The following is a 16,050-nucleotide window of genomic DNA, read 5'->3' as shown; positions in this document are numbered from 1 at the left end:
GATACCTTTTACATAACTCATATTCTTGTTCTTTCTTATTTTCTATTCACCGACGATCTTATAGGTTACGAAAAGGCATACAGATTAACAATTGTATCAATCGTACACATCTTCGTAATAAACCTTATCCCGTCATTTGTAAAATTCAAAAGTAAACATAGAAGTATAATGCGATGCGCGCAATAGTCAGTTTGGAGATTAACATTTCCATTCATTGTTCTTAAAATTATTCTAACCGGAACCGAAAAACGCACAAAAAGCTCAGAATAAAGGACTCTTCTGTACTTTTGAGTAAAAGAGGAGGGAACGGCAAGTTTATCATTTGCCTCAGAGTCCCAACATGTGTTTTTACCTGAACTGCAGTGAGGTCGTATTTCAGATCGTCTTTTCTCAATCCTCTGTTCGATGGCCCTACGTCGCGACATCCCCTTTCCATGCTGCTGCACTAAGCACGCATTCTTGTCTATGTACGGTAAAATCGCTTGGTTGCTAGACATTATTATGATTTTTTAAGCCAAACCTTTAACTTATGAATTAAAGTCAAAGTAGGAAGGCCTGTTTAGCCATAAACTTCGCTATACTTGTAACCATGGAAAGTAGAGTAATAACATATACATTATTCATTTTAGCAGGTGTTAGAATAAAAGTAGCTCAAATTATTTAAGGTCAACTATGAATAGAAAAAAAAACAAATAGATGATGGGTTGTGAAACAATTAATATGATTTTTTTTTCTGATTTCGGTATCTTTCAATTTTGATATTCCTATGTTATGAAGCTACATTTACCATGTGAAGAGGAGCGGGAAAACACAAACAACATCGCTCCTGGATCTACTTCTCCATCCTCGGGGTAGGGGGTGGGATAGAAAAAGAAGTGCTCTCTCATCTTTTCTCTTTTTTGTCTTTCCTGCCTAGGTACCGGCTAGTGGTATAAACATGATGATAAGATAAGATAAAAGATTGACAACAACTAAAACCGAAAATCGTATTTATAAGACTTTTATAAAATCAAGAGACCATTAAAATTGATTTTTGCTTAGGCGCAAATATTAAAAAAACTTTAAAAGAAAAAGTCGACAACAACGCAGATTCTGATAGGTTCTGATGTTTGATTGCAATGTTCCAGTATAATTTCCCAAAACCTGTTTTTCATGATTTTCTCCTTGTTTTCTTGGATTAATTTCTCTGTTGTGCGCAACAAAGGAAAGAGAGAGCATTTCACCAAAGGGCGCGCGGGGTGGCCTGGGTATTGGCGGGAGCCTCGTTTTCGGGTTGGCGCATGCCACTGCAGTGAGACCAGGCCGCCATATTGAATGAATCATTACAACTAGCCGAATGTGCTTCCTAGTTTTTCACTGTAAATTGTTTCCCCATCCTCCTGAAAAAAGCACTGAAGTCTGGGCAACACTTTATCAGCATTGTGCGTAATCCAATTCCGTTGAATTTTGGTGACATTTGTGATTTATTTGAAGGTTTCTCCGCTAGTTGTCCATGTAAAAGGCTTTGGAAAGGGCACCTCATTGCTTGTGTGGTGTACTCGTGAGAAGGGCAGCTTTCGTTGCCCTCAGTCTCACATATATCAAGAAACATGTTTTGTAGAAATAATAAAATGACGTAATTTAAAGCAAGAACTGGCTCAGCAAAATGAAGATTGAACGAAGCAAGATACGGAAGAGCCATTCTCAGCCGGTACGTAACAAACCTATTTCTCTGCATTTGAAACTTTACAACTTTTCCGGATAATGACATGATCTAAAATGAACTGTTTAAAACACTAGGGGACTTTTTTTCATGTATCAGTGGAATGATAAGTAGGAATGATTATTGTTTAGGCTCCGGAATGCCAGCACTTGATTCAAAGATTGACGGAAGCCAGCGAGGGGGAAATGGTACATGTGTTGAAATCGGTCCACACTTGGTACTACGGAAAGGTAGGAAACCTCTTGCATATTGTATAAGTTTTTATACCCTACTTATCGCCTCAATTAGAAGTTGAGATCTCAAAAGTTGGGCATTCTCAAATCCATCTAGATTGAGTTCATTTCATCACTGTTACCACTTTCTTTATTAATTCTAAGTGAATTACTCACTTATGATATTTATATTTTAGTAGCTATTCAATAAGTTGAATAAACACAGGGCTTTGTACTTAAATGCTCCCAGAATTAAAATGTTATTGTTTATATAGATATCATACTGAGTCAAAAGTATCGAGCTTAAATGTGATTCAGCAAAGTAAACAAAGAACTGGGAAGTGAAAATGTAAATTAAAATTTAAATACCCATTCATTACAAGATATTTAAAAAGCATTAATTAAAATTCTAGTAGTACTGTTATAAAATTGCAGGTAAACCCTTACTGGGATACTCTGTATGGGCCTTAATAGTGAGTGGGATGAGTGAGTACTTTATACTGTAGTTACCCTTAAACACATTGACCCCTCAACCGGCCTGTACCGGCTTTGGGAAGTACCCACAACCCAAAAAATTCATAAATGCAAAATAAACACAACAAGATGAAGATACTCAGGCGTCAGTCTAAGGGATAAATGGTCTTGCAGATATGCATCCAAACAAGGTGTTGGCATCTACTCTTAAGCCAAATAATAGCACAGGTTCTTTGGCAAATCTCAAATCGAACAAGGAGAGAAAAGCAGAATCACCCCTCTCAATAAAACGCTCAAAATACCACACAAGGGAGAGAGATCAGCAAACACAGCTCAAGACACAAATAGATACCTTTATTCTGATCCTCCAGGTACATTTCCATGGCCTCAAAACACAATGTCCACTCCTTAAAGGCTTGTACAACCACGAAGATGTCTTTACGTATTGCAAAGCATTCTGGGAGATCCAGTGGAAAATTCACGAGGGGAGGGCCTCTCCCCAAAGTCAGATGTTTTTTTATAAGTCTTTTCACCCCGAAGCCAAACAAATCAATTCCAGGTCATACAGAGCCAGAATAGCAGTGTAAACAATTTTGGAATCAATTTGGTTTCAGAAAAGACAGCATTTAGGAGAGCTGTGGTGATTCATTAGAAAATTATTTTCTCATACAGGCAAAGCCAAACAAGAAAAAATCATCATGAATTCACCTTTACTTGCAAATATTCATAAGCAAAGCACTCAATTGTGCCTCAGTAGACTTCATGATGTCCTGAGACACTCTCCTAATATGCTCATAGCTTTATTTTTGATGAAAAATACAAGCAACCACCAACTTGTGCTGGCATCAGCACAACGACGAGGGATTAAAAGTGGGGACCGCAAAGCACTGTTGGAAAGCTTGGATACCGCTGACTAGGTGCAGCTGTGTTTGACTTTGACGGGCTGTATAAAACTCAGAATAGGGGGGAGGTATCTGTTTTCAGTCTGTTTTTTTAAATTCAGCTCAAAAAAAGCCAGGAGTCAATGGGTTAAGATCCTATTATATACAAGTTGTGTATTTATGTGTTAGCTGAAAGAAAACTATTTTCATAATCTCATAATAATGTGAAGTTGAAAATGTAGAGCAAATGATGATTATAAACAGTCTAAAGACCCAATTGTCTCAGTGTTTACATCTTGTTGCCACACAACTCAAATCATGATGATTCCTTCGGGTGGTTGAAGACCCAATTGTCTCAGTGTTTACATTCCTTCGTGATGATTCAAATTGTGATGATTCCTTTGGGTGGTTGCAATTGTATAATTTTTTTCACTTGATTCTGCTGAAAAAAGTGATTGGCAAGACATTGTATTAACTGCGTTTCTGCGTATCTTAGGCAGGGGTTTCATTTAGCCCTGGCGACCGTCGGAATCGCCAGCTACTATTTTCCGAGTGCCGGCTACTTTTTTAAGAAGTAGATTAATGTATATTTGAACTAATATCTTCCACCCCCTACTTATCAATTTCCACCGCCCACTCTGAAACTTAATGAAACCCCTGTTATGTATTCCATATAAGAATTCACTTCTGTATTTCTAACATTCAATTACTGTGTTTTAGTGTGATCTGGGCCACTGGGCTGATGTACTGGACAGATTTGATGACATTCTCACTAGTGTTGCCAAACCTGTTAATGGCAGTGCATGGATCCTAACCTATGACAAGTTGGATGAGCTAGAAGGACCAGAACTAGCGGTAAGGATTATGCACACTTCTTACAGCGCAACAAGTGAAACTTGAACACAGGAAATATATAAATGGAATGTTTGTTCGACCAATCACTTTCAAGATATTTAAACAGTTAACTAGAAACATGTCTCAGTTGCTGTGTCTGAGTTATTGTGTCTGATTCATCAGAAGATGTATTTAGGTGTTTACGGTTTTACGGGTTCATTTATTGAATGTGAAATTGTGGAATACATATAGCTCACATCATAAATTTTATTTCTGCAGGCAGACAAGCGAGAGCTCGTAAATCAAGTGCTGCGTTTTACAGCTCTTCTAATAGAGCATGCATATTCAAGACCAACTTATAATTCTGCTGAGGTGTGTTTTAGCAGCAGCAGTTTGTTAAACAGGTGTAAAAAAATAATTTACCATCACTGTGAATTTGCTCATTTTTGTAATGTCATTGTTAAATGTTCTTCTTTTTTCCTATGAAACCAGGGTTTTTTTTCTTAACTTATTTTCTTTTCGGTATATACTGGTATAGTCTTTACCTGTCTTGAAAAACACTGATCATTTTGTTATTGTTTACAGCATCTTATTTGCTTGCTGGTTGCTAGTGATATGGAGGTAGTGTTGTCTGTCCTTGGACTCCTGTATGTCTTTAGGTGTGTACTGTACATCTAGTGTACATTTCTGTTAAAAGCGTTAGTCAGGGCCTTGTGGTAGCAAAGTGGGTAAAATATGATTCGTAGTGCCTATCACCAGTGGATTCAAGGTTAAAAAAAACTCAGATTGATGTGAGTAGAGTTTGAAGCTTCTTGACTTGCTCTAAGGGTTTTCTTCCCCTTAAAAACAGTAATTTTAATTATTTCCTGAATCTGTGATAGAAAATGAGCTGTCTGTCAAGACCATAATGCCCCTTTACACAAGTAGCAAGGACGCTGGCAATGGTCCAAAATGTATTGTTTGACTATGTAGTTATGTAACTTTGATAACTCGGTTGAAAACATACCTTAGCACTCTTCTGTTTTGCAAGTTAACGTGCAAAACAGGTGTGAGGTTGCTGCTATTGAGCTGTGCTAGAAAAAATAAGAGCAACAAAAGTTCCATTACTCCTTTACATGTAGCAATCACTCTCAGTGCAGTCCTTTTTTAGAAGTGTCCCTATTAGAATATTGCCATTGCAGGTTCAAATTTTAAACACTTAGAGTCACTTAATTGCTCTGGCCTCTCTACACTCAAACTACGTCATTTAGAGATAACTAAAAAATTAATTGAAAGAGATAGCAAAAACAAGCCCTTATATTATTATAAGTTTCTCACCCCCACTATTGACTACAGGTACTCCCTTAGGTCTGGAAATGTGCAACAAGACACCGCAACAGCCAGGACATCACGTTTTAATAAATTCTGTATTGTCAAGTTTGGTGGCTCCATATAGTAATTCAGCTCTTAGCTGCAATTGTTGGAATAAATTATTATTATAAGATTATTATTATTATTAAGTTTTTAAGTTTTTTTTAAAGTTTATTATTAATGTTTTTGTTGTATTTTCAGTAAACGATGCAGCTTCATACCTAGACTTCCTGCAGAGAAAAGAAAACCCCTTCAACAGAGACTATTACATATTGGGGAGGTAAGATATGTCACTGCTGTAGTATATTTATGCTGGTCTTTCTATGCTGAGTCTTGCATGTTTGTCTTTAGAGCTGGGGAGGTGTAAATGGTGGCTTTTCTTTGGCTGAATGCTGCAGGAACAAGCCTCTACAGGTAATGGAGTGAGCTCACTATTTTAAGAATTTCATTTGTATTTTCCAATAATTCTTTAGTGCCTTAAAAAGAGAAAGGCTATTGTCTGGCTGGCATAACTTTGTAGCACAGTCCACATATAAAAAAAACCGTACATTAAACTCCTTCAGGTGCAATTTCAAGCCTCAAATGTAGTTTAATGTATACATAAGTGTTTTGTGTGATTATCTCCTAATTGAAAACATGGTTATGTGTACCTAGGAATTTCCTGCAAGCGCTGGAGATGTTCATTTTGAGTTTTATACTCCAGGAGAAGACACCCAGCCATCTGACCAGGTATGTGTGAGTTCATTATCTCTCAGGATTTTGTGTAATCAGCTACTTACATCTACATTTACAAAACATTTTATTGATATAATTATAGCAATGTTGATTGTTATATGATTTGTGTTGAAATTCTGTTAATTTTCCAGGCCTCAGACACAGAAAGCCAAGTGTGCAGCATCAGTGTAGAAAAGCTTTTCCAGGTATGGATAAAGTCATCACCAGAATAGAGAGCTAGTTACCATTGATGCCCTATCCTTTGTCAGGTATGGATAAAGTCATCACTAGAATAGAGAGCTAGTTACCATTGATGCCCTATCCTTTGTCAGGTATGGATAAAGTCATCACCTGAATAAAGAGCTAGTTACCATTGATGCCCTATCCTTTGTCAGGTATGGATAAAGTCATTACTAGAATAGAGAGCTAGTTACCATTGATGCCCTATCCTTTGTCAGGTATGGATAAAGTCATCACCAGAATAGAGAGCTACAGTACCGCTCACGAACATAGGGACACTGTTCGCGAAACTTTCGCGAACAACGTTCGCGAAATTCGCGAACATATAGACTGTTCGCGAACACGCTGTTCGCGAACAGATGCAAAATAAACGGTTTGACGAACGGTAACGTGTGATCCAGGGCTTAATAACAGCTGGAACAGCGAGAAGCCATTTATTTGACAAAGACTTGTATTAGACAGAGAATTAGTTTGAGGAGGGAATGCCCATCGCTTGATATTCTTCGAAGATTGTCGAATGTGTGTTAACTGCTAGCGAATACTTTGAAAAGTGGGAAGCCATTTATTTGACAAAGCAAAGACTTGTACTAAACACGGAAGAATTAGTTTGAGGAGGGAATGCCGATCGCTTGATTTTCTTCGAAGATTTTCGAAATGTGTGAAAACTGCTAGCGAAGACTTAATAACAGCGGGACGCCATTTATTTGACAAAGACATGTAATAAACACATGAGAATTAGTTTGAGGAGGGAATGCCGATCTCTTGATATTCTTCGAAGATTGTCGAATGTGTGTTAACTGCTAGCGGATACTTTGAAAAGCGGGAAGCCATTTATTTGACAAAAACTTGTATTAGACACGGGAGAATTAGTTTGAGGAAGGAATGCCGATCGCTTGATATTCTTCGAAGATTTTCGAATGATTTTCGTTTGTGTTCGAATACATGAGTCAGCGACAACATGCTCTACTATAAATGTCTTCTTTTCGGGTTTTGTAGAATATCAAGCGATCTTATTCTCCCGTGTCTAATACAAGTCTTTGTTAAAGAGATGGCTTTCCGATGTTCAAAATTCTTCGCTAGCAGTTTTCACACATTCGAAAATCTTCGAAGGATATCAAGCAATCGGCATTCCTTCTCCCGTGTTTATTACAAGTATTTGTCAATTATAGAATTTCAAAATTCTTCGCTAGCAGTTTTCACACATTCGAGAATCTTCGAAGGATATCAAGCGATCGGCATTCCTTCTCCCGTGTTTATTATAAGTATTTGTCAAATAGAATTTCAAAATTCTTCGCTAGCAGTTTTCACACATTCGGAAATCTTAGAAGGATATCAAGCGATCGGCATTCCTTCTCCCGTGTTTATTACAAGTATTTGTCAAATAGAATTTCAAAATTCTTCGCTAGCAGTTTTCACACATTCGAAAATCTTCGAAGGATATCAAGCAATCGGTATTCCTTCTCCCGTGTTTATTACAAGTATTTGTCAAATAGAATTTCAAAATTCTTCGCTAGCAGTTTTCACACATTCGAAAATCATTGAAGAATATCAAGCGATCAGCATTCCTTCCCCAAATTAATTATCCCGTGTGTAATACAAGTATTTGTTAAATAATTGGCTTCCCGCTGTTCAAAAGTATTCGCTAGCAGTTGTCACATTCGACAATCTTCGAAGAATATCAAGCGATCGACATTCCTTCCCTTTTCGATGCAATCTTTTCAGAATAAACTAACTAACTTTTTTGCCTGTGTCTGCCCTCGTAAATCCACGATCGAATCCTTCGCATGCTTTGGCTTTCATCCGCCATCTTTATCGTCTTTATTTCTCAAACTTGAAAGTGTCTTGTCTTGATCGTCTACAAATAATTGAACTAAAGGCATATCAGACTATAACTGAATTTGTTGTTTCTGATTTTAACGATAACCATAGCTCTCAGCTGACTTTTACACGAACAATTTATTTGAATCGCTTGCAGAACTCCTGTATGTATTTTAAGTGAGTATCAGTACTGTAAGTCTTCGGTTACACGGTACGAGTTCCCGTTTGTCAATCGGTTTGTCCCGGTCTGTTCGCGAACACTGTGTTCGCGAACATCAGCTGTTCGCGAACGTTGTTCGCGAATTTCGCGAACAATTTCTCGAACATATGTCCACATGTTCAAGAGCGGTACTGTAGTTACCATTGATGCTCTATCCATTGTCAGGTATGGATAAAGTCATCACTAGAAATAGAGAGCCAGTTACCATTGATGCCCTATCCTTTGTCAGGTATGGATAAAGGCTTCACCAGAATAGAGAGCTAGTTACCATTGATGCTCTATCCATTGTCAGGTATGGATAAAGTCATCACTAGAATAGAGAGCTGGTTACCATTGATGCCCTATCCTTTGTCAGGTATGGATAAAGTCATCACCAGAATAGAGAGCTAGTTACCATTGATGCTCTATCCTTTGTCAGGTATGGATAAAGGCATCACCAGAATAGAGAGCTAGTTACCATTGATGCTCTATCCATTGTCAGGTATGGATAAAGTCATCACTAGAATAGAGAGCTAGTTACCATTGATGCCCTATCCTTTGTCAGGTATGGATAAAGTCATCACCAGAATAGAGAGCTAGTTACCATTGATGCCCTATCCTTTGTCAGGTATGGATAAAGTCATCACCAGAATAAAGAGCTAGTTACCATTGATGCCCTATCCTTTGTCAGGTATGGATAAAGTCATCACCAGAATAGAGAGCTAGTTACCATTGATGCACTATCCTTTGTCAGGTATGGATAAAGGCATCACCAGAATAGAGAGCTAGTTACCATTGATGCTCTATCCATTGTCAGGTATGGATAAAGTCATCACTAGAATAGAGAGCTAGTTACCATTGATGCCCTATCCTTTGTCAGGTATGGATAAAGTCATCACTAGAATAGAGAGCTAGTTACCATTGATGCCCTATCCTTTGTCAGGTATAGATAAAGTCATCACTAGAATAGAGAGCTAGTTACCATTGATGCCCTATCCATTGTCAGGTATGGATAAAGGCATCACCAGAATAGAGAGCTAGTTACCATTGATGCTCTATCCATTGTCAGGTATGGATAAAGTCATCACTAGAATAGAGAGCTAGTTACCATTGATGCCCTATCCTTTGTCAGGTATGAATAAAGTCATCACTAGAATAGAGAGCTAGTTACCATTGATGCCCTATCCTTTGTCAGGTATGGATAAAGTCATCACTAGAATAGAGAGCTAGTTACCATTGATGCCCTATCCATTGTCAGGTATGGATAAAGTCATCACTAGAATAGAGAGCTAGTTACAATTGATGCCCTATCCTTTGTCAGGTATGGATAAAGTCATCACTAGAATAGAGAGCTAGTTACCATTGATGCCCTATCCTTTGTCAGGTATGGATAAAGTCATCGCTAGAATAGAGAGCTAGTTACCATTGATGCCCTATCCATTGTCAGGTATAGATAAAGTCATCACTAGAATAGAGAGCTAGTTACAATTAATGCCCTATCCTTTGTAAGGTATGGATAAAGTCATCACCAGAATAGAGAGCTAGTTACCATTGATGCCCTATCCTTTGTCTGGTATGGATAAAGTCATCACTAGAATATTGAGCTAGTTACCATTGATGCCCTATCCTTTGTCAGGTATGGATAAAGTCATCACCAGAATAGAGAGCTAGTTACAATTGATGCTCTATCCATTGTCAGGTATAGATAAAGTCATCACTAGAATAGAGAGCTAGTTACCATTGATGCTCTATTCATTGTCAGGTATGAATAAAGTCATTACTAGAATAGAGAGCTAGTTACCATTGATGCCCTATCCTTTGTCAGGTATGGATAAAGTCATCACCAGAATAGAGAGCTAGTTACCATTGATGCCCTATCCTTTGTCAGGTATTGATAAAGTCATCACTAGAATAGAGAGCTAGTTACCATTGATGCCCTATCCTTTGTCAGGTATGGATAAATTCATCACCAGAATAGAGAGCTAGTTACCATTGATGCCCTATCCTTTGCCAGGTATGGATAAAGTCATCACTAGAATAGAGAGCTGGTTACCATTGATGCCCTATCCATTGTTTGGAATGAATCAGAAAAAGACAAGCACTGTATACCCAAAAAGAACTGTTATATTGTTTGTTTTCAGTTTTCAGAGAATGCAGGAGAAGTAATGGAACAGTTACTAGCTTACTACAAAGTACCCACAGAAAAACAGGTACATCCCCAGATTTATGTTTATTATTAAGAGTGTCTTAGATTGTATTGCTTTAGCGTTTCTTTTTATTTTCCAGGTTGGATTGTTTGCAAGAGTGCGACTAGCAAAGCATTTTCCTAACTACACAGAGAGATTACGCTGCGTTCAGGCTCGCCTCTGGGCTATTTCAGTGCTTGGTCAGTACGTACTGTATTTTTCTTGTTTGTATTTTACAGATTTTGGCCAAATCACCCCTTTACTCATTCAGTGATCCTTTTCTTTGTATACATTTTGCAGTATATTCAAATGTCAGCCAAGATATCCAGAAATCCCTAATGTACCAAGGTTTTGTAGAGGAAGTGGTGGACTTGCTGAAAATAGAGGATTCATCACTGCTGGTAAGCCTACAGTTTGTGAAAGTTCAAAAAATTTCTTACTATTTTGAAGCATGAAGTATCCTGTTTTATATTCTTCTATCATTCCTTATTTGTTGGTTTACAAGTTGGTGTTTTTCCCACAGGAAATCAAGACTGCAGGCATTAGGCTTTTGACATCAGTCATTCACCTCCAGTACAATCCTCGGTATACAGCACAACAGTACTTATGCCTAATTCAAAAAACGCTGTCAGATGGCAAGTGGAAAATGACACTTGTATGACCAAAAGGGACAATGGGTCTCAATTTTTTTCTTCTAAATTTTTTCATATTCAGAAACTGAACTGCCATTCCCCATTTGCCATTCACCATTTGCACTGGGAGCGTTTTTCAAATTAGTTGTATACCTTTCTGATTATAAAGTTGTTTGATTACTTTATTTACCTGCGTATAATGCACACTTTTTTACTCCCAAAATGACCTCAAAAAAGGGGTGCGCATTATTCGTGGAACCCATTGTTCCCAGTATGATAAAAGCAGAAATCAATAAGAAAATGTGGCTATCCCATTGTAGAAACAGTCATTAAATCGCTTAAAAATAAATAGTAAAAGGTATTCCTAATAAAGAATAACTTTAATTTCCAGAAAAACAGCAATTATTTATGCTTCCTTCAAGATTTTCTTGTTGGCTGCTTGTTGGAATTTATTCGACCCAGTCTCTCTGGACCTCGTCCAAAATGGCGGCAATTGCCGTGAACGAACACAACTTCACATTTCAATGTGCCATGTGAAAATACAAATGTTCAGCGATGAGAATATCAGCTTTACAGTTGTGCTAAGATAAACTGCTTTGCCTAAGAGGTTTGAAATGATTATCACCTTCAAGGTCAGATATAGAAAGGCATTTACCGTACTTATGTATAAATAAAATTAATTGTGAATCAGAACATTTATCTCATCTTGATTCTTTTGTTTCGTTTTTGGCTGTTTCTCATTTCTTTGTTATTTCTATTGGGTTATGTATTATGTGGGTTTCCAAATTATTATTATTTTTTTTAAAAAGGCCTTGAAAATTCGGGTGCGGATTACAGTCGTTTGACAAAAGGTTGTCGTCCACCGGCTTTGCGACTATATGACAAGCCCACATGTAAGCATGGGTAAAAACCTATAAAGCCCCTAGCTGCATATATTAACCACTACAAAACTTCAGACTTTGATGTGGTAGCAGTGGCTAATATATGCAGCTAGGCACTTCAGTGTTTTTTTACCCATGCTAACATGTGGGCTTGTAGCGTAGTCGCAAAGCCGGTTGACGACAATCTTTTGTCAAAGGCCTGTATACGTGGGTGTGCATTATATGCCGGTAAATACAGTAGTTGATTGATTAGAGAGCTGACTTTGTTAAAACTGCTCTTCCTTCTCTCTCCTTCAGACTGAACACTATTGTGGAGTGTGCTGGAATTGCATCTTACCATGGTTTCCTCCCTAGTCTGATGCGGACATGTATACAAACATTAACAGGTAATGTTCAGAGCAGGCCAAGATACACTCTGTCCTTATAAATGAAGAATCTAACAATCTAAAAAAAAAGAGGAAAAAAGGTATTAATTTTCAAGTTTTTCTATGTATCAACAACAACAAGTACAACATGTAACAAGCTGAAGGCCTTAAACTTTCCTGTTACAAGATTTTGCCAAAAATAGGGGAGGGGAATCGCTTGGTATTTTGTTGGAATTCTGTCTTAATCCTATTCCAATTCAATTCTTTAGGGCTTATTTTATATCAAAATTTGTTAAATTTCAGATCCTGCTAAGAAGCCATTTCCAATGTCCTTTTCAACCGCCCTATTTTCATTTGTTTACCACTTAGCATGTTTTGAGATAGGTAAGTTGAGAAGTTTATGCTAATTGGGTCAATGAAATTGTTTAGTGTTTGACAACATATATTTAAAATACTGTAGGCAGTGATGCTCTTGTATCAAGTGGCCTGATCGAGTCTTTACTGAGAGTGATAGAATTTCCTGGAACCGAAGAGCATTTAACGGTAAGATAAGCTACAATTTGTTATTAAGTGACCACTGCAGACTATACAGTATTTCAGTTGTAATCTTTGTTTATCGAGGGTAACATATTTAACGGAATATACAGTTTTCTAACATATGGCCCTGGGTTAGTAAGCACTGTCACTGGGGGTGGTCACTGCCAAAGGGTTTATTGCGTCCCCAGTGGTTCTTTTATGTCCCTTCGGTTCAGGTTAGTGTAGTGTATTGTAGGAACCCGGAAAAATCCCCAGTTTTAGCCAGGATCCGATTCGAACCTGGGCCACAGCGGTGAGAGGCCGAAGTGCTAACACACAAGGCCACCCGTGCTTCCACATATTCCAGTATTACACAATGCAGCTAATACCTTCTGCATTTGGATTTATATTTCTGAACCATATTTTTGTACATATTGCAATTTGCAATTAACATGTGATTGCATTTGATTTCAGTTTGTGACACGTGCAGTGCGAATTATGGACTGGATTGGAAACACAGCTAATGTATCTGGCTACCAAAATGGGCTTACAGCAGTCATCAACAGATTAGAGGTAAAATACAAGAAATGATTTTTCAAATTTATTACAGTTTAAATTAGTTTTGAAATGTACATGTATTCTTAACTGTATGTTAAAACATTTGTCTTTAACTTTACTGTATAATGATCATGTGTTTTGCAGGGCAAGGTAAATCAGTCAGGGGTTAGAGTACAGTAGAGGAAAGGGAAAAATATGTAAAAATAATCAATATAGGTCAATATTTATTTATACATGTTGACCAATCATTAGCAACCAAAGTTATAAGCAGTAAAAATTGGAGGCTCTGTGAGTGAACTTGTGAATGCAAATGCTGAGTGTTCATAAAAATGTCACACCAAGTACAGTTTTATCAATTATTATTATAAAATTGATTACAGTATTATTGTTTAATTCTGCAGCATGAGGTTAAAGTCTGCAAACCGTACCACAGTGGCATCCTACCCCCTGACCTTCCTTCCACTGCTGATAACACCTCTCACATGGAGACTACTGATGAAGCGTCTTCCCCTCACGACCCCGCAAGAAGTGTTCCCATGGAGACAGAACAGGCAGGACCAAGCAGTGCAGACCATGACGCCAAGATGGAGGTGGATGACAGTACACTTGTTCCTGGAACTAGCACCCCAGCACAGGAGGTTAGCCAGCAGCGGTGCCTGCCGCAGAGAGCAGCTCTTATCAAGGCCCTTCTTAGCTTCCTCAAGAAGGTTATTCCTGATCCTGCCTTCTCAGAGAGCATCAGAAATGGTGAGTGATAACCATACATTTTAATGACATGTTTTTAACAGGATATGTATATTTATCACAGAGTTTATACACCTCCAGCATGTGTATGCATGTCAAGGATCTACAGCAGAACCAGCTAACTCGAACTCTGAAGGGTAGCAAAAATCAGTTCAAGTTAGCAGGAATTTGAGTTAGCAGAGTAAAAATGACTCAAAATTAGGTTCAAGGGAATCGAAGTTAGTTCAAGTTAGCGGGGAATTCGAGTTAGCTGAGGTCTAGTTAGTGGGGTTCTACTGTATTATGCATTAATGGTATCTCCAGCATATCCACTGTGGTTTTGCTGGTAGTAATAACAATGCTATAAAACACCTGTCTGCTGTGTGCATCGTTGGGTCAGGGTTTTTTTTGCTGGGCTTTGCAGGCACATTGTTTCATCTCTGTAGAACCTATTCTACCACTGAATCTCTACCACTAATATAACCTTTTTATTTTTCATTGAAGTCATGGATGGATCCCTTCCAACCTCCTTGAAGTACATTATCAGCAATGTTGAATACTATGGCCCTGTACTCTTTCTAGGAGGTGAGCCTATATATGTGTTTAATTGTCTATATGATACATATCTGCATGTTCTTAAGGTGCTGTTAGTAGTCTAGCTAGAGTCTGGAACATAAAGTGCATGGTTCAGTAGTTATACATCAACACATTACAATTTATGTACATGGAAGGACCAATTGTTCCTTAACATAATTTGTCTGGATGTTTTAGTCCTTATGTTTAAAGATTGTTTCTAGTCCTTATATGTTAACATTGTTGTTACAGCCACTGATGTAGTGACCGTATATGTCTTTCATGAGCCGTCACTGCTATCATCTCTGCAAGATAATGGTTTGACAGGAGTAGTCATGAAATCCTTGGTCGTGAAAGATGTAAGTGGTGCTTCCATGTCAGATGGCAACCTCATAAAGGCTGGTTTAGAAACTCCTGTCATGTGTTAATCAAGCCTACAACAGTTGAAGCAGTCATTTCCAAATACAGGAAATGTCTGGCGAAAATACAATGATAAATGCAACAGCAAACAGAAAATATTGTGAAGTGATGGAAAAAAGCAGCTAATATCGGTTTCAGTATAAATGAGAGCCTATTTTCTCTTGTTCATTGGGCTGAGTTTCTTCCATTTCTAGTACAGGATCAGCCAAATCCTTATCATGAATGCTTTATACCTAGCTTGCACAATGGGTTAAATAGAGTCTGGCTGTTGTTGGTTCTTATTTGCATTGATGGTATCTCCAGCTCACATTTTGTTGTTTTGCTGGTCGTAATAACAATGCTATATCAAATTTGCCTGCTGTGCGCATCGTTGGGTCAGGCTTATTGTGTAGTAGCTTATAGACCCTGGGCTTTGTAGGCACAATTTAAGTCTGGGATGGCCTTATGTTAGATGGGATGTCCATCCTCACAATAGGCTAAACCGTGTTCATTTATACCAATCACCCAGCTGGCAATCATGATACTTTAGATAATGACCACATAATAAATTCAACTCTACTGACTACCCCACCATTCTAGATCCCAGCCATGCGAGAGGTGCTGTCCTCACTTCCGAGTGTGCTCAGCGCCCTCTGTCTCAACACAAGGGGTTTGCAGGCATTTATGGCCTGCAAGCCATTTGACAAGCTGTTCAAGGTGATGCTGTCACCAGAGTACCTCCCTGCTATGAGGAGGAAAAAAGCCACAGAGGAATTAGGTACGGACATGATTT

At 38.1% G+C, this 16,050-nt stretch overlaps 2 protein-coding genes across 8 annotated transcripts in view; one reads left to right on the top strand and one right to left on the bottom strand.

Annotated features, from left to right (window-relative positions):
* The window catches only part of LOC5516299, a 105,315-nt gene extending 104,711 nt beyond the window's left edge, over positions 1-604 (bottom strand). For all 4 annotated transcript variants that reach the window (XM_032386195.2, XM_032386196.2, XM_032386197.2 and 1 more), the window contains exon 1: positions 353-604. In XM_032386195.2, coding sequence (XP_032242086.2) covers positions 353-497 — 145 coding nt within the window. In that variant the 5' untranslated portion in view covers positions 498-604. The remainder of the gene's footprint in view (positions 1-352) is intronic.
* Positions 605-1,255: 651 nt separating this feature from the next.
* The window catches only part of LOC116620378 (E3 ubiquitin-protein ligase HUWE1), a 50,290-nt gene continuing 35,495 nt past the window's right edge, over positions 1,256-16,050 (top strand). For all 4 annotated transcript variants that reach the window (XM_048731908.1, XM_032386193.2, XM_032386194.2 and 1 more), the window contains exons 1-21: positions 1,256-1,690; positions 1,834-1,932; positions 3,990-4,124; positions 4,383-4,475; positions 4,689-4,762; positions 5,655-5,733; positions 5,805-5,867; positions 6,108-6,182; positions 6,320-6,373; positions 10,566-10,634; positions 10,711-10,810; positions 10,911-11,011; positions 11,134-11,195; positions 12,421-12,509; positions 12,792-12,872; positions 12,949-13,031; positions 13,479-13,577; positions 13,964-14,309; positions 14,790-14,870; positions 15,111-15,217; positions 15,858-16,035. In XM_048731908.1, the coding sequence (XP_048587865.1) occupies positions 1,646-1,690; positions 1,834-1,932; positions 3,990-4,124; positions 4,383-4,475; positions 4,689-4,762; positions 5,655-5,733; positions 5,805-5,867; positions 6,108-6,182; positions 6,320-6,373; positions 10,566-10,634; positions 10,711-10,810; positions 10,911-11,011; positions 11,134-11,195; positions 12,421-12,509; positions 12,792-12,872; positions 12,949-13,031; positions 13,479-13,577; positions 13,964-14,309; positions 14,790-14,870; positions 15,111-15,217; positions 15,858-16,035 (2,113 nt within the window). In that variant the 5' untranslated portion in view covers positions 1,256-1,645. The remainder of the gene's footprint in view (positions 1,691-1,833; positions 1,933-3,989; positions 4,125-4,382; positions 4,476-4,688; positions 4,763-5,654; positions 5,734-5,804; positions 5,868-6,107; positions 6,183-6,319; positions 6,374-10,565; positions 10,635-10,710; positions 10,811-10,910; positions 11,012-11,133; positions 11,196-12,420; positions 12,510-12,791; positions 12,873-12,948; positions 13,032-13,478; positions 13,578-13,963; positions 14,310-14,789; positions 14,871-15,110; positions 15,218-15,857; positions 16,036-16,050) is intronic.

This window comes from Nematostella vectensis, chromosome 1, assembly GCF_932526225.1.
Source record: "Nematostella vectensis chromosome 1, jaNemVect1.1, whole genome shotgun sequence".
NCBI classification, from domain to species: domain Eukaryota; kingdom Metazoa; phylum Cnidaria; class Anthozoa; order Actiniaria; family Edwardsiidae; genus Nematostella; species Nematostella vectensis.
Note: the sequence above shows the minus strand (reverse complement) of the source record. Positions and strands in the feature narration are given on the sequence as shown.